The sequence below is a fragment of the Hyperolius riggenbachi genome, chromosome 6, assembly GCF_040937935.1.
Source record: "Hyperolius riggenbachi isolate aHypRig1 chromosome 6, aHypRig1.pri, whole genome shotgun sequence".
In the NCBI taxonomy this organism is placed as follows: Eukaryota; Metazoa; Chordata; class Amphibia; order Anura; family Hyperoliidae; genus Hyperolius; species Hyperolius riggenbachi.
In genome coordinates, this window is record NC_090651.1 from 146,691,943 (window position 1) to 146,709,745 (window position 17,803).

Sequence of the window (17,803 nt, forward strand, 5' to 3'; positions counted from 1 at the left end):
TTTAAGTGACATTTTATAGCTAACAATGTTCATAAAGTGCTTTAACACGTACTTGAACTGATGTTACTTGATGAGGTAAAATTAGGTTACATACAGTGAATTACACAACACACCTGATTTATAATAATTAACAATTGATACCTTTTAGGAGGAGAATTAGGCATAAAATATAACTTTTATTCCATTGAGCTAAAATTGGACGGAATACAGATACTACTAATAGTGAACAACGTGACCACAATCGGGTTGATAGGTATAGAGTTACTAGTCATACGACAAACCTATCAATCTCCCATTGTAAATTTATTATAGACCCCACACCAAGAACCCTACATGTTTCGTTTCATTTAATTAGAAACTTCGTCAGGAGTATATAGTAATAAAGTGCCAGAGTGCAAACAGTGCTAAAATAATAAAGAAATAGTCAAAATCACATAGTACACATATTAAAGTAGCAGCAAGTGAGGCTGCTGTCTTGCGACCATACTTGCTGCTACTTTAATATGTGTAATATGTGATTTTGACTATTTCTTTATTATTTTAGCACTGTTTGCACTCTGGCACTTTATTACTATATACTCCTGACGAAGTTTCTAATTAAATGAAACGAAACATGTAGGGTTCTTGGTGTGGGGTCTATAATAAATTTACAATGGGAGATTGATAGGTTTGTTGTATGACTAGTAACTCTATACCTATCAACCCGATTGTGGTCACGTTGTTCACTATTAGTAGTATCTGTATTCCGTCCAATTTTAGCTCAATGGAATAAAAGTTACATACAGTGCCAAGCCAACCTAGAACTTTCCTGGGTTCACTTACCATTTTTGTTGTTGCAAGGGCTAATTAACCCGTACTTTATCTATGCAAATAAGGCAATCAGGTTAAGAGGCAGATCACTTGTATCTGGCAGTGCAAGCACTTCTGATAACAGGATAATGCTGAAACGCTCAAAGAGCTGAATGAACCAGAAGTTATGACACACTGAAAAGGCTGCTGTGCGTACTTCAAAGTTAAAGTTTTAGCCCTTACACTAAAAATAAGAGCATGAAACTACAGTTACTGTGACACATATCATCTCTTATTGGATAGCGGAATCCCAAAAAAAATTACTGCAGTCTTCCTTCGCCCCTCCATTCCTCCGCTGGATAAAGGGGCGAACAATTCTCAACATGAGTGTGGCAGCACTGTGCAGGTACAAAGTATGGCCAGCGTATGTGTAGTAGCACAGAGCAGCTTATGCATGTCATTTTTCTTTGTTACTTTAGTGGCTTTGTGCTACTGTACAGGCATGAGCCCACTAATGCCTGCACAGTGCAACCACAGTCATTCAGAGACGAGAGGACAGCCACAAAGATAAAGAGATTCCCAGCTGGCAGCAAAGGGGTCATGGAGGATCAGGGAACTTCCTCCTACTAAGATAAGTGTCTAACTTTTTTTTTCTTTACCAGGCTTCAAGTTCACTTTAAAGGACAACTGATGTGAGTAGTATTTGGAGGCTGCCATACCTATTTCCTTTTAAACAATACCAGTTGCCTGGCAGCTCTGCTGATCTATTTGGCTGCAGTAGTGTCTGAATAACACCTGAAACAAGCATGCAGCTACTGTTGTCAGATATAATAATAATGTCAGAAACACCTGATCTGATGCATGCTTGTTTAGGGTCTGTGGCTAAAAGTATTAGAGGTAGATGATCAGCAGGGCTGCCAAGCAACTGGTATTCCTTAAAAAGAAATAAATATGGCAGCCTCCATATCCTTCTCGCTTCAGGTGTCCTGTAAGGTTATTTTCAGTTCAGGTTTGTTTTAATTACTGGTACTTTCATCAATAATGCAAATAGGTGACTTAGTTGATGTTTCCTCCTTTACCACTTATCATACAACATTGGTGAGAGCATTGTCACAGCCATTACAAAAGCTCCTTCAGATGTTTATCATGAACCTTTCTTTTCTGAAATGTTCGCCACTGAAATTTGCCCCTTAGGAAATCTAGTTTGCCTGTGTTTTCTTCTGAAGCTGTTTGTATTATTCTCAATAAAAATAACTCCAGGAAATCTGTGCAGGTACTGTATATCAGCATTTTGGAGGGGTAGATTTCAGGGTGAATACTTTAGAGAAGAAAGAAAATGCTTGTGCAGAATCTGTGAGAATAAACAAACAGTTTCTTTCTTAACCTCCTTGGCGGTAAGCCGCGCAGGAGGTTTTCTCCGGCCCTGCTGGGCCGATTTGTTTAATTTTGTTTTTTGCTGCACGCAGCTAGCACTTTGCTAGCTGTGTCAGCACACTGATGGCCGCCGCCCTGCGCTCGATCGCCTCTATCCGTCGCGCCACACGTCGGAGACGTTATCCCGCCCCGTCACCATGGCGACGGGGGAGGCCCTCCAGGAAATCCCATTCTTTGAACGGGATTTCCTGATCGGAGATCGCCGAAGGCGATTGAAGCAAGCGGGAGGATGCCGCTGAGCAGCGGCTATCATGTAGCGAGCCCTGGGCTCGCTACATGATATAAGGAAAAAAAAAACTGCTGTGCTGCCTCCTGGCGGAATTTTTTATACCGCCAGGGGGGTTAAAGCAGACCAGAACTCAGCACTCCTCTCTGCTCTAAAAGATAAGCAACAGCATAATAACCTTGAAATTCCTGAGCAGACATAACTGAGAGATCAAATTACACCTGTGATTAGTCACAGATGAGGGGGGGATTAAACAAGCTAAACACTTGAAATGTTTGTTTTGTACCGCAGGAGAGATTGTAAGTGATTCCAGATAGACGCTGCACCCATCTTAACTACCTGCATAGATGTGCAGAGCTCGAAAACCGGGCGAATTACCCAACTTGCATTCAAAACAGGTACAGCAACGGAGGGCGTTAGCTTCAGCATGCCTAATCACTAGTTAAAATGAAATTCTTACCTAGTGCTGCTAGTCATAAATGGTATACACATTTTTGGTGTGTATTTTAGCCCCTGTGGGGATCTGCACACCACTGTTGGTTTCATTTTATTTACAGCCTAGGAGCACTGTCAATTGCTTGCTGTCTCTTACACTCTCTAAATACATACATGGTGCATTTAACTCTGTTTTCCTTCTGTCCTGAGCAAGAGTACAGGTCCACTTTAACTTATCTTAGCTTTATTTTTCCTAATGCAGTATAAGGAAGACTGAGACAGCTGAAACAATTGTAAACAGCAGATTTCCAATTGCTGCACGAAACGTGGTAAATGGAACAAAAGCAATAATACAAACCATCTGCATTATAGATCAGGGGACACTCTTCATTGTGACACATACTTAAATTAATAAAAATTAAACTTACAAGTCAAAATAATTCTTAAAATTTCATACAAAAATGTGTATCTAAAAATGTTTGCCTAAACATAAAATTAATTTTACACATTCACATACACTTTAAGAGTAAACTGTAATAATATAATCCAACCTTAGGGTGCACTGTCACACCACTGTAATCTACAACTCGGCTGAAAAACAAGTAACGACTGTATAGTGAAAACGGGTTCTGAGCAAGAATCAAAGGGTGGTGGCAGGTAATGCTTTGCTGCAAGGAAGGTGGACATGTCTGCCAGGAGACAACTGGATCAGATTTGTGCAGGTTTTGATAAATATAGCACTCTGTCTCTATATTAATTCATGGACGATTTCTGCTATAGAAATTAGAAACTGAAGCACTACCAACAAAAGCATACAAGTTTCATGATACTCAAACTGTGCGGCAAGAACAGCTGCTTTAACAAAACTAAAATTGATCCCTATAGTATGGGGTATACTCTATTGCGGGAATCAGAACAGCGTGCATAAAGCAATACGGTAATATAATAATGGGGTTTTATGCACGCAATGATAATATTGTGCGTAATGCATATGTATATTGTATGTAACGTGTAAACACACCTAATTGAGACATTAAATAACCATTTGCACATTATTTAATTAGCTATGCACGGTAATGATTTCCGCATCTAAATACTGTGCATAATATGTTTGCCGCTTATGAGTTACACTTTACCCCAGTTTATTCAATATAGCTCAATGTGTTCTCATGTTAAATTTAATAAGAACTATGTCCAGATTTCCTAACATAAATATGAATTTTAAATTAATAGGAACACCCTACACTAAAGTGTGTTCTGGCCAGATAGATTAAAGGAACCCTCATCCTGTAAGAACTGGAAGGTAAGTAAGCTTTTGCCAGCTCTCATTTGAAGTGAGTGGAGTGCAGAGGTAAGACCTCCAGCATTAGAAGTCCAATTGCAGAAACCATAGTCATATCCCCCCCCCTTCCCCCCCCCCAACACCACACAGCAGAGCACCAAAAGGTGTGGCTGAAATGTGGTTATGTGGGGTGACTGGATTCTGTGGTTGGTCTTCCACAGGCAGAGGTCTAACTACAGCTGAATTCAACCCAAGTCTTACTTTTATTTAGCAATTCTAAAATTAGCACAGGTTCACTTTAAATAGAAAAGACTATTTTGCTTCCTGGATCCAGACTCCAAACTGCTTAGAGGTCAAGAAAAAAGTGCCTGAATTCTCCCTACTGGCTTTCCACTTATTACTCCACTAAAGTCACTTATAGGACACTTTATATGCTCAGAGAGCCTATCAGTCTAGTGTGAAGGTAGCTCATTAGGCAGAAGCTGTGCTGCCAATTTCAATAGATGCAGTATGTGTTCTGAGTCAGCAAAGGTCTCGAAGATTGTTCACAAACCTATGACAAGAAGAATTGGGTTATTTAAAGGACCACAATGTAATTAAAGACATTTATCCATAATGTATTCCTCGATAGGATCATCTCTTGTCATACATTGGAACATTAAATAAGATATTGCTTGCATCTATAGCAGCTTTTATTCATATATAAATCTCACAAGGTGGGGCACAGGCTACATACCTCCAGTTTTAATCTGACATCTTCTCTTGTTTTGGAAATATTATCCAAGATGGATATGGCTGATTCCACCTGGCTACAGTATTCTCCGTAAATCAGAAGTCTGATGTTAAGGAAAAGACACGTTAGCCAGATCACAGTATTATTTATAATGAAAAATTTAACATACATTATACAAAAACCCCAAAAGCTGTTATACTGCTATAACAATTATAACATTCACATAATGAAACATAACAATGATTCTTAGCCAGTAGTCTATAGACCAATGGCGGGTTGAAAATAGACTACTTCCATCTGTTGACATAGTAATTGAATTCAAGTAATCTAATTGTCATCATCATTTGTAATTTATGCCTAAAAGAAATGTTGTGTTTGAAAGATTCTCAGCTGCAAAACTTTTAAATAATTTTCAGGCTCTGTCTTTAGTCAAAGTTCTGATTATTGTCTGGGATTTAGGCTGTGTTCCTACGTGAGGGGGAAAATGACTTGTTTTGTCCAGTTTACTGCACTGCAAAACTGACAGTGAACGGATTGTATTTTATAACTAGGAGCCATTCACAATAGTCAGTCTGCGTGCAGTAAGTGGAAACATTTCCCATATAGCCTATGATTGAATCTCATCTACCCGAGCTCCAGCCAGACCATTAAAGACACTACACTGCCTGCTCCTACTGGCCGTACGTGGTTAGGATGTAAGTCGGAAAGATAATAGAAAGGCTAACTGCTTGACTGACAGAACCAAGATCCAATGATGATAAAGTCACCTTGTGGAATAATCAGGGCTGTGGAGTCGGAGTTGTGGAGTCGGAGCAATTTTGGGTGCCTGGAGTCGGAGTCGGGAAAAAATGCACCGACTCCGACTCCTAATGAATTTGTAACTGTAATTAAAATAGAAAATATGATAAAATGTTCTATTTCTTAGATAATAGTCATTAAAAATAATGTATATATACAGTATATATACAGTAATAGCTGTGTTCAGTCCACAAAAATGAAATAAACAAATCAAAATGAGTTACTTGTGCTGCTTCAATAAAGCAGTCCCCGTATTTTTAAAGTCAGATATACACATCTGATTGTGACTGTATATATGATGTGTACACAGGAATCTCTTATATATACACGAAATAACATCTATGCTGTAAGTATAAAGCCTGATGTGTAGCCGTGTCACTAATAGAGATGGTCAATGAGATGGAAATAATTCTGCATTGATGCTGGTTTATGCAAATGTACGCACTCTCTTTGCTCATGAAATCAAATAAATTGATATGTTGTTAAAATTTGGTTTGGTGACTATGAATTACAGGGTACCTGAGGCGAATTAAAAGAAAAGCCACCTGGATCTTCTGCTATGAGTCCTGGTAATTCACCCAGTCAGCGCAGTCCGGCCGCATGCCGCTTCCACAGCCAGGAGCGTTCTGCACCTGCGCAATAGTGCTGCACAGGTGTAGTATGCTCCCGGCGGTGGAGTGTGTGCATGCGCACTACACTAGACTGGCTCAAGTACCTGGACTCATAGCAGAAGATCCAGAAGGCGGAGGAGGACAGCGAGGGACTGATTAGCCTGAAGGGGGCTGGAGGAAGCCCCAGGTATGTATAAAACTTTAATTTCATCTGTCTCAGGTTTACTTTGTTACACAGTAGTACTATACTCTACATATGCACTCCCCACAGAGCTGCAGGGAATCCACTGAGAATGTTGTGCACATTGAACACAGAGGTGTTGTCTATCACCCATAAACCTTGTTCAGATTGTGCATGAAGAACTGTAATAGAGGAAGAATCTCCTTTTTCCCCTGCAGAGTACCTGCACCTCATTCTAACATGTACCCACAGTCACATTGCCTAGGGCCTGATCCATGTTCAGATGTGTAATAGAGGAAGAATCTCCTCATTCCCCTGCAGAGTACCTGCACCTCATTCTTACATGTACCCACAGTCACATTGCCTAGGGCCTGATCCATGTTCAGATGTGTAATAGAGGAAGAATCCCCTTATTTCCCTGCAGAGTACCTGCACATCACTCTTACATGTACCCACAGTTACATTGCCTACGGCCTGATAGATGTTCTTTGTTTCCGGTCTGTACCTTTTACAAGTACTCTTACCAAGGACTAGTTTTAGTCTAAAGGGAATAAATATAGTAGTCTACATATCCTTCTCACTTCAGTTGTCTTGTAAAATTCCTAAGCGTTGGCAGCTAAGAGACGAATTTCACGTTACATACTGTTAATTAACAAAATTGTAATATGCAAATTAGAGGAGTCGGAGTCGGTGTAATCCTAAACTGAGGAGTCGGAGTCGGTGGATTTTTGGACCGACTCCACAGCCCTGGGAATAATAGAGTATCCCTAGGAGATCCTGCTTATTGCTTATTGTATCTTTGTTAGCTATAGAAATCTGTTCTTGAGAAGGTTAAATGCAGAGATGTTTCAGGGACATTTTTAAACTTTTCAACTGCAGAAACCACCATAACTTCAATAATACTCTTATTAAATGCAGGGCTGTGGGGTAAGAGTTGGAGTCAGAGTCGAGGAGTTGGAATAATTTTGGGGTACCTGGAGTCTGAGTTGCAGTCGGTGGTTTTATAAACCAAGGAGTCTGAGTTGGAGTGGGATGATGTTTGTACCAACTCCACAACCGTGATTAAATGAAAATTGAAATTATTATGTAATGCTCGCGCTATATTGTTACCACTTATCTCTATTCCCACTGAAGCCATGGTTTACATATGCTACAGTGTTGGGCTACTAGGATGTACAGGCACAACAGGCCTGTTCTTATAGTTATATCAACAGGGTTCTAAAAAGATCTGGGCTTTAGTGTTTCAGTGTAACAAAGGCAAAATAATAAAAGGTCATGGGAGTGTTTGTTAGCCTTGCACCATTTGTGTTTGTGCAGGTCTATGTGGCCTTTCATTCACTTACACATCATCAAAACTGACTAGGTCCTTCCTACCACTACAACAACAATCCACCCTGTAGACTGTCACAGACTGGACTGCTACAAAAATATTCACTTGGCCCTCTAGATTATTAGAGTTATCTTATATCCTTACTATAGTTTTTATTTGTACATATTTATACAGGTCTATATGCAAATAAATAGTGTTATTAAAAAAATATATATGTCCATTAAGTTCAACCTTTTGATTCTCACTACACCTAACAAGGGAAGAAACTTTTTGACTGGGTAAAGGTATCATGGCCCCACAACTAGCAATCTTTTCTAAATAGGTGGTAAAATGTCATGTTCTCCATGCAAAGTTAATTTTCTTTTGTCCATTGTACAGGCTTAGGGATAAAAAGCTTGTTTGGCCAAGCTTTTTTGAATGCCTTTCAATGTATTTATACATGTTAATCAAGTCCTCTCTTTTCCAAAGTAAAGAAGCTTAGGTTGTGCAACCTTTCTAAGTAACAGAGACCTTCCTTCTTTCTGATCAATTTCATTACCATCTTTATACCTGTTGGGTGCTCAATGTGGCTTTAGAATCGACGATTTATACAAAGGAAAAAGTATACGAGCTTCTCATGACTTTATTTTTAATGCACCCCTGAATCTCATGACTGCTATCCAGGTCTATAAGAAGCCACAAACTGGTTTTGACTAAAATTACTACCAGTAAAAAAAAATTCTACCAGTAAAAAATAGTTCTACCAGATCCTAAAGAGGACTCACATATTTTTTCCGTGCTGCTTAACAAAAATACATTTAAATATAGAAAATAGAGATCATAACTCAAGTCCCTGCAGAAATCCAGAACATTTGTTCAGAAGATCAAGCAAATTTTAGTTAAAAGGGCAAATCAGTAGACTCCTTTCAGTGATAAAAGAACTGGAAACTTAAGCAGGCATAAACATGCCATAATGACTGCTTCATATTGTGAAACATAGCTTCAGAAAATGAGGTCTATGACCTAAGGTCATTGTGTTTTGGGGGGGAAAGAGTTTTGTGTTGTCATGCTGTTTATATTTTTATGACAAATCTCAGTTTTTCTAAACTGAGAGGGACAGACTAACCACCAAGCTCATGGTGACCCAGAACTCATTGGAGTGTGTAAGGGACTACAATGGTCCTAAAAGCCCCCTTACTAAGATGTTAAGAAAAACAAAAGTTTGCTTTCTTAAAACAAAAACAATTTGCGATAATTCAGGTTGGAGTGAGCTTGATATGTCTCCCAAGGCATCACTGCTGAATATATGCAAATTAACCATTGTACCCTTAAAAGCTAAACACACCTCCAGAACCGCTGGAATGCAATGATGTGTCAGCTTGTTAATTCGTACAGAGCCATAATAATCCAACATGCATACAGACTGTTTCGGATTGTTTGATCCTCATCAGTGCATGGCATGGATTAATTTGGCTCTATGCAGTAGGGCTTGTAACACCGAGAGGGACAGACTAACCAGCAAGCTCATGGTAACAATGGTTAATTTGCATATATTCAGCAGTGATGCCTTGGGAGACATCTCAAGCTCACTCCAACCTGAATTATCGCAAATTCTTTCTGTTTTAAGAAAGCAACAGTTTGTTTTTCTAAACTGAATAAGTGATTCATTCAACTTCATTCATAAGAGATTTTAAACACAGAGACTATGAATTCATCACACAAGTACATGGAAATTAAGTAGGAAAATAACAGCATCAGGTCATACTATGGGCTTATACTCTTTTAGCATCTAATCATGAATATGATCTCCTGAAGATACTTTTAGGAAATCAGCATTATCTCCGGACCGTTTAAAAAAAGTGTGAGCCATTGGGTGACAAGCATTACTTACCTTTTGGGGGCTGCTCCCTACAGTTTCAAGCTCTCATAATGGTAGTGTTCACCCCAATGCATGCTGGAAAATGTAACCCTTTGATGTGAGTGTACATACTCGCACTCAAGGGCTACATCCCCCAGCATGCCTTGTGGTGCCTGGGGATGCATGCTACCACGGCGGGAGCTTGAAATTGTGGCACCTGGGGTGTGGCTGGAGAAGATCGAGGAGTGCATATAGACGAGCGGGTTAGGAAGCAGCAGGTAAGTACTGCCTTTCAACACCCCCCATCCCCCACCCCAATGGCCCTCACTATTTAAAAACATCTTTTAAAGTTTACAGATCAGAGAAACTATCTTAATCCCTGAATGCTTATTAAATGCAAATTGAATAAGAAATTACTGCAATCCTTTTAGCTGCTGTTTATAAAAATATTGCAATTAGAGATATATTACCTCTCTTTGTATGACAAAAAGACCAAGTAGAGGTTTTGGCTGTTCTTATGTGTGATTGAGTCGCTGATTTCTAGCATGAGACTTCTGTGCACTTTCACTAATTCCTGTAACACAAAAAGAGAAAGGTGTGAAATCAAAGTGAAACAAGTAGCAAAATGGGGGCAAAAGTATGACGTTAAAGAGTACCTAAGCCACAATTGTCATGACAGCCTCTGTCAATTGCATTTTACCCAAGTCATCCACCACTGGTTCCGCCTTCTCCCAGCTCATATCCATTGCTATTGAGCTATCATAGTGATAGTCACATACCATTTGTCAGGCCCATTCAGTGAGGCTTTTAGCATAGGAGTCAAGGCCCTTTCCACTAAGCAACATGATCACAATTGCATTGCAATCCTTCCCACAGAGATTTTCATGCAATCACACTAAAGGAAATGTGGTTTCCATCAGTTGTTAAAGTGCCTAGCATTTTGGGGTCCACAAGCAATCGGAATCGGAATCAGATCGCAAAATGCTGCTAATGGAAAATGGCCCTCAGGGATAGTTACTTCAACCAATTAGCTTTTGCTCATTAGGGTGTGTATACACATCCAATTTTGTTTGGCCAAGTTTACCACCTCCATGTAGTTTGAGGGCCAACAGATATTTAATATTATGAAAAGATTAGGCTCTCATACTACATGGAAATTGTTAAATTGACCCATTATTGGCCAACCAAAATTGGATGTACTGTATCTATACACCCTTTAAGTGTCCCGAGGGTTTTCAGGGAAACTTTTCAAGGTATGTGTAAGCACATATCGGCACCTCTAGATATCTTAATGTGCCCTATTCAAAAGATGTAGAATAATTAAAAAAAATGATATATGTACTTTAAATAATGATATATGTACTTTAAAGACACTTGATGGTCGAATCATTGTCAAGTCATTCCTTTCCTGTATTCTGCACAGGGGTAACATTTTATATGACCTGGGAACTCGGGTACAAAGATTTCAGTCAGCATATCACTATATAAACAATTGGTGGTGATGTTTAGAAAAGTCAGCTTTTAGGTTGACAGGTCATTTAGGCAATCAGTAATCATCATTTACCGTATTAGTTTAGCTAAACTGTTACAAACAAAACCTATTTAATTTTAATGGGTTGCTCTGGCTTGAGCTACTATACAATTTATCCAGTTAATTAGTTGGTGTGTTCAAAGAAATCCAGGTGAGAGAACACCTCAAATGGAAATCCAGACAGCAATTTAAAAAATTTCACAGATGTTTAACCACATTGTACTAAAAATATATATACCGTATATACTCGCATACAAGCCGAATTTTTGACCCCCAAAAAGGGGGCCAAAAGTTGGGGGGTCGGCTTGTATGCGAGTCATGTTGGTCCGCGGGTCCCCCCCCCCCCTCCGCTGGTCCGCGGGTCCCCCGCTCCCCCCACGGCCGCCGCCGCTGCTATTACCTGCCCGCATCTTCTATTCCCCTCTCCGTGCTTGTAAACATTCACAGCAGCGCGCCCGGCGTGCTACTGTGACGAGCGGCTTCCTGTTACTATGGGAACCGCTCTTTCCTGGCTCGTCGCTCGTCACAGTAGCAGCGCCGGGCGCGCTGCTGTGAATGTTTACAAGCAGGGAGAGGGGAATAGAAGATGCGGGCAGGTAATAGCAGCGGCGGTGGGGGTGGGGGCGACTATACTATCTACACTGGGCACTTTACTAGCTATAATGAGCGCTATACTAGCTATACTGAGCACTATACTAGCTAAACTGGGGGACTTTACCAGCTATACTAAGCACTATACTAGTTATACTGAGCACTATACTAGTTATACTGAGCACTATACTAGCTAAACTGGGGCACTTTACTAACTATACTGAGCACTATACTAGCTATACTGAGCACTATACTAGCTATACTGAGCACTATACTAGCTAAACTGGGGCACTTTACTAGCTATACTGCGAACTATACTAGCTATACTGAGCACTATACTAGCTAAACTGGGGCACTATACTAGCTATACTGAGCACTATACTAGCTAAACTGGGACACTTTACTAGCTATACTGAGCACTATACTAGCTAAACTGGGGCACTTTACTAGCTATACTGAGCACTATACTAGCTATACTGGGCACTATACTAGCTATACTGGGACACTACCTACCCATACTGGGCACTTTACTAGCTATACTGGGACACACTAGGGGAATAAGGCGGCCAACAGTTCCCACCCCCGGCTTATATGAGGGTCAATCATTTTCCCCTGGGTTTTCAGGTAAAAGTTGGGGGGTCGGCTTATATGCGGGTCGGCTTATATGCGAGTATATATGGGGTGTGTGTGTGTGTGTGTATATATGTATATATATATATATATATATATATATATATATATATATATATATATATATATATATATTTACTGGTGTTCTCAGATATTCTTTATTTTAATGACATGGTTCAGGCACTGGAAGGCGAAATCTCAGAATTAAAGGATTTCTAAATGGAGAGGAACCAAGCAGCTCGGGGTGACCCAAAACCACTAGGAAAGTAGTCACCCGGAGCTGCTTGGTCACTCTAATGTAATGGTCCAAGCCCTATCCCATAGAGCCATATCAATCCCTGCCATGCATTGAGGAGGACCAAAAGTCAAGAAGAAACAGGCTGTCTGCATGTGGGGTTGATGTGGCTCTGAAAAAATTATAGCTATAAGTTTTCTATAAACAAGTGGTTCTGGATGCAAGCCTGGATACAGGGGCATAAAGAGATAATTTGCATATTCATTAGCAGTGCATTGTGGGTAACCACAGATGTTCACTTAGAGCTAAATTATCGCAAGTACCTTCTGTTTTAAGAAGGCAAATCACACTATGAATGGAGAGGAACATAAAAGCAGCTACTGTTACCTCCATTTTGAAAACACAGTTTTGCCTACTTATCATTCTGATACTCAGCCTTCATTACTTTCAGACCTACTGACCACAAACAAGTATGCCAATAAATTCTTGACTTTAATTCACTCCACTAGTTGCATGATATTATTTTCTGTTGTCTGGCATTAATAAAAACAAAAGTTCCACCAGAACACAAAGGAACCAGCATAAAGATGGAAGCCCCATTTTCCTCTTTGTTCAAGTATCCTTTAGGGCCTATTTCCACTAGCTGCGAATCATGGCCGTTTCTGCAAGCGATTACAGAAGCAGAACGGCAGCCTAGTGAAATCAATAGGCTCCATCCGAATCATATGCAGCGCAAAAAAAATAAGTGCCAGCTGCAGTTTTCTAGAGACCACATCTGAATCCCTGTAGCCATGCATATGTCATGCAAGACTACAGGGATTTGGATGCTAGCTACAGTGATTCGGCTGTGGCTTGCAACAGCACGGGTACCGCATCCGATTCGGAAATGGATGCAGCACCTAGTGGTAACATGGCCTTAAACCTCAACTATGGTCCTAACCCTTTCCCAATCTGTCCACAACTAAAGTGGAGTTCCACTTGAAGCTCCTTCTCCAACTCTCTTCTTGGTCACTTACTGGGATATTAATAAATATTTTTTGAAGGTCTGTTATAGGCAAGAATTTCTTCAGTGGCTCCATGAAGAACTGCAAAAGAAAAAGCAAATAATGAATGTAAAATTAAAGAAATGTTAAAAATTAATTCCTCAGCATTACACCAACAATTAATTACACAGAAGGCGAGAGGTTATTATCGCTATTTAGCACTCTGTTATAATGTAGCTGCTAACTTCTCATCAGTGTACTTAAAGGAATACTTAAGTCAAAATAAAAAAATGATTTTTACTCACCTGGGGCATCCCTCAGCCCCCTGAAGCTGTATGGTGCCCTCGCAGCCTCGCTCCGATCCTCCTGTCCCCGCCGGCGGCTACTTATGGGTTCGGCGATAGCCGCCGACAGGCTGGGAACGCGAGTGATTCTCCACGTTCCCAGCCGCTATATCACCCTCTATGCTGCAGCATAGAGGGTGATATAGCGGCTGGGAACGCGGCCTTTTATAGGTAACCAGGCAGTGCCCACCAGTTTAGGTAGCCAGAAAGTGTTCCCTCTGTTAAAGGTAGCCAGAGACACCCCCCCTTCCCAAGTGCAGGTAGAGACACCCCCCCCACACACACACACACACACACACACTCACACAGTATAGGTAGTTTGGATGCCCCCCCCCCCCCCATTCAGTATAAAGACCCCCTATTTGCTAAAGGCCCCCCATCCTTTATGCAGAGTGCACAGCAGAGCCCGTAGATCACCCACCTCCCCAGTATCCGGCCACATGCTGCAAGTCTTCCTCCAATCCTGTGGGTAGGTCATTGCATCTCTATGCTGAGATTGCCCTCTGTCATCATGTGACAGACGGCGATATTAGCATAGTGATGGGGCACTGGGAGTACACAGAGGAGATGGGCTGCTGCCTCTGGATCCCATGGAGATTAGAGATACTGGAGCTCCGCTGTGCACTCTGTACACAGTCCTCCCAGTGGTATCCACCAGTGTAGCTTGGGGTTACTACTACTTGCTGCTGAAAGTATCCCAACCTACTTTTGGGAATTAAGCCAAGGAGGTTAAGGAACTCTGATAACCAGAGATGCCACATAAGAAGTAGGAGACTGGTGTATGTTCATTAGATGTGCATAGATACTGTATCTGTGAACAAAACATTAATTTCTACCTTTAGAACATATAAATATAAATATGCCCCTTGACCTCCCCGACTCCACCTCCCCCCACCCTTTGTCACATGGGATTCTTCAGCCTTTATAATGACTACCACTCCATCCTCTCCTGCATAATTTGTGCTCTTTCACATCAACCTGGTATTTAGTGCTATCTCTATTTCTCACTTCATAACTGGTTCTACTCTACTGCTTTTCCCAATCACCCTGCAGAAAATGCTTCTTCATGCCTTCTTGCTACAATTAGTAATCACTCCACAGCAGGTAGAATTACACACCTTTCCCATGTACCCTCTTAAACCCATTGCCCCTGCAGTAGGAATACTTTCATGATCCTTATTTATTTTACAAATTCATATAGCGCTGACACTTTTTGTTCTGCAGCACTTTACAGAGAACATCAAATAGCCCTTTAGTGGGGACCACTAATGTCGCTATCAAAAGATAAAGCCATACATTATGAAACTATATAGGTTGAAATAAAGTGCATAGTACTTTAAGAAGAGGCTGGCTTAAACAGCCACAAGGTAAATATGTAGAAGCTTTCCAGAGGCGCCAATAGAATAAAAGTCACTTAAACGAGCTTAAAACCGATGGGGCAGTGGTGGGCCTATCCCATCCATGCGGACAAAGCAAACAAAGGAAGGACTGTGGCATCAACAGTCAAACAACAATTTATTTATACTCCACAGTAAAAATAGGCAACGCGTTTCACGGGCTCAATCCCGCTTCATCAGGCCAATGAAAAAAGGAGCATACAGCTTAACAGCATCAAAACCACACTGAGCGCCTCTGTAAGGTAAAAGCTGATCACCACAATATCAGGAATGCCAAATAATGACAAATTAACGAACTTTCTACCTACTAGGTATCGTGGGCTAACAACCCGCTTCTTCAGAAGTCTCTGGAGAAGTGGTCATAGTCCCTGATATGTGCTATGAGCAAGCTGTGCAGGACACATGGGCCACCTTTCCCTTGGACACCCAGGTGTGGAATTGCTTTCACTTCCCTGTGTTTAGTGGGCATTAGCACATACTTTTTCTCCCCCTTTTCCTCTATGTCTGTTCATTGTTTGGCATCACTGATGTTGTGACTAACTTATACCATGCGGCAGTTTGAGCCAGCCTTCTCTGAAAGTGTTGTGCACTTTGTTTCAACTCATTTAGCGAAACAATTTATGGATTTACCTTTTTACAATATCCAGCCCCTTTTTTATATATCTTTTTTCTCAACAGTCTATATTTATTTACTCATGATCACTGGTGTATCTTTATATACTGTGTGGCTTGTGTGTTTATTATTTCATCTATTAAACCCTTTATTTCTGTATTCTTATGGCCCATGTAGCCTGATAAATTTGTTTTCAACTTTGTGAATTATGTATAGTGATTAACAATAAAACATTACTGATTATTTGTTAGGCCATGGTGTGGTGCTTTTATAGTGGACAAATTTTTCTTCTTATATATGTCAATCATGTTCTAGGTGTCATGATCGCTGCTGCAGCAGGTATTGCTGGAAGTAGTAGTGCTGCAGCTCAGGCAGTTCTGATCTCTTTCCATGCAAGCTGCATAGCTTTGTCTGCCTTTCCCTGCTGTCAGCTTGTGACTGATTATCATTCACCTGTGTGGGAATCTGCATGTCTTCTCCCATTGGATGACCTCAGTATAAAGATCTGCTTCCTGCAGGACTGCTCGGGTTTTCATAGCTTCAGTTTAAGCCTGTCTTGCTGTTGCTTCAGCCCCAGATCGTGTTTCTTGTTCTAAAGATACTTTGCTGGTCTTTGCATCATATATTGGTTCATTGCCAATATATATGCATACCAGCACGTTTATTATTTTCCTTGTATTCGTGTTACGTTGATACATCAGTGTCGCTGATGTATACGTACACGAACTGTTTATATCCTGTGTGCAGTTAGTCAGCTTTCCAGCACGTTTTGGTAGGTTGCGCGTATCGTGATCACCCGTGCTGAGTTAGTTACCCTGCTCCTGGTTCTGTTTGTGGATTGCGTTCATCATTGCGAAGAGATAACGAATCCTTCTGAATCCTGTTCTGTTACCGTTTGTGGATTGCGTTCATCTCTGCGAAGAGATAACGAATCCTTCTGAATCCTGTTCTGTTACCGTTTGTGGATTGCGTTCATCTCTGCGAAGAGATAGCGAATCCTTCTGAGTCCTGTTCCCTGTATTACTCCAGTCCTAGTCAGTGTTCCTGCTTATGTCATATATCGGTTCATTGCCGATATATACATATGTTAGTCAGACGTTACAAATAGTTTCATTGATAGCTGTAATTGTAATATGCTAGGAAAACATACTTATTGTATTTTTGTCTGTGTTACGTTCATCTATTTTGATCCTGCTATTTCCTGACTATCCTGTCCTGTCTTTGTGAGGCACGCCATCGCTGCTACGCATTGCTGCCTCATTCCAGTCTGTCTTGTTGTGGACGCTTGCTGTCACTAAGTAGCGGCTAGCTAGCAAGCGTTCATTCTGTCTACCTGTCCTGATCTCCTCAGTTCTGGTTTATGCGCTCAGCGCTACTTTGCGCTGAGACGTTATAGCGAAAGTATTGTTTGTGGCTGTCGGATCTGCACCGGCTCTGTGCGCCACAATCTCCTATTGGAGTCAGTCCTCCCCTCCACTATACTAGGGATAGCCTGTTTCCTTGTGCTAGTGTGTGTACCTCCTTCACGTCAGCTCATGCGTTGCATGCTGACTGTGGAGAATACACCACCAAGCCTTACATTATGAAAACCCCATTACCAATCCCCATTGTGGGGGGGGATTCCCAGAAAGTATGACACTGTTAATTATGGTTCCTGTTCCTTTAAGAAATTTGAAGAACTTAGCTCTGAAACAGAAAATGAGTTTTTCTCTGAATGTGCCAGGTTCCTGGCCAATCCCGATCTCCAAGCGACTCCTGTTTCAACCTGGGCACTCCAGCTAGTTTATATTTTGTTTAAAGGGGAATTGTTCCAGTGGGCCTTT

General features: G+C 41.0%; 1 protein-coding gene across 5 annotated transcripts in view; it reads right to left on the reverse strand.

The window, feature by feature from the left end:
• Nucleotides 1-17,803, reverse strand: part of VAV3 (vav guanine nucleotide exchange factor 3) — a 490,967-nt gene that overhangs the window by 163,159 nt on the left and 310,005 nt on the right. For all 5 annotated transcript variants that reach the window (XM_068240048.1, XM_068240046.1, XM_068240044.1 and 2 more), the window contains 3 exons: nt 13,660-13,728; nt 10,127-10,230; nt 4,903-5,002 (listed from right to left, as the gene is read on the reverse strand). In XM_068240048.1, coding sequence (XP_068096149.1) covers nt 4,903-5,002; nt 10,127-10,230; nt 13,660-13,728 — 273 coding nt within the window. The remainder of the gene's footprint in view (nt 1-4,902; nt 5,003-10,126; nt 10,231-13,659; nt 13,729-17,803) is intronic.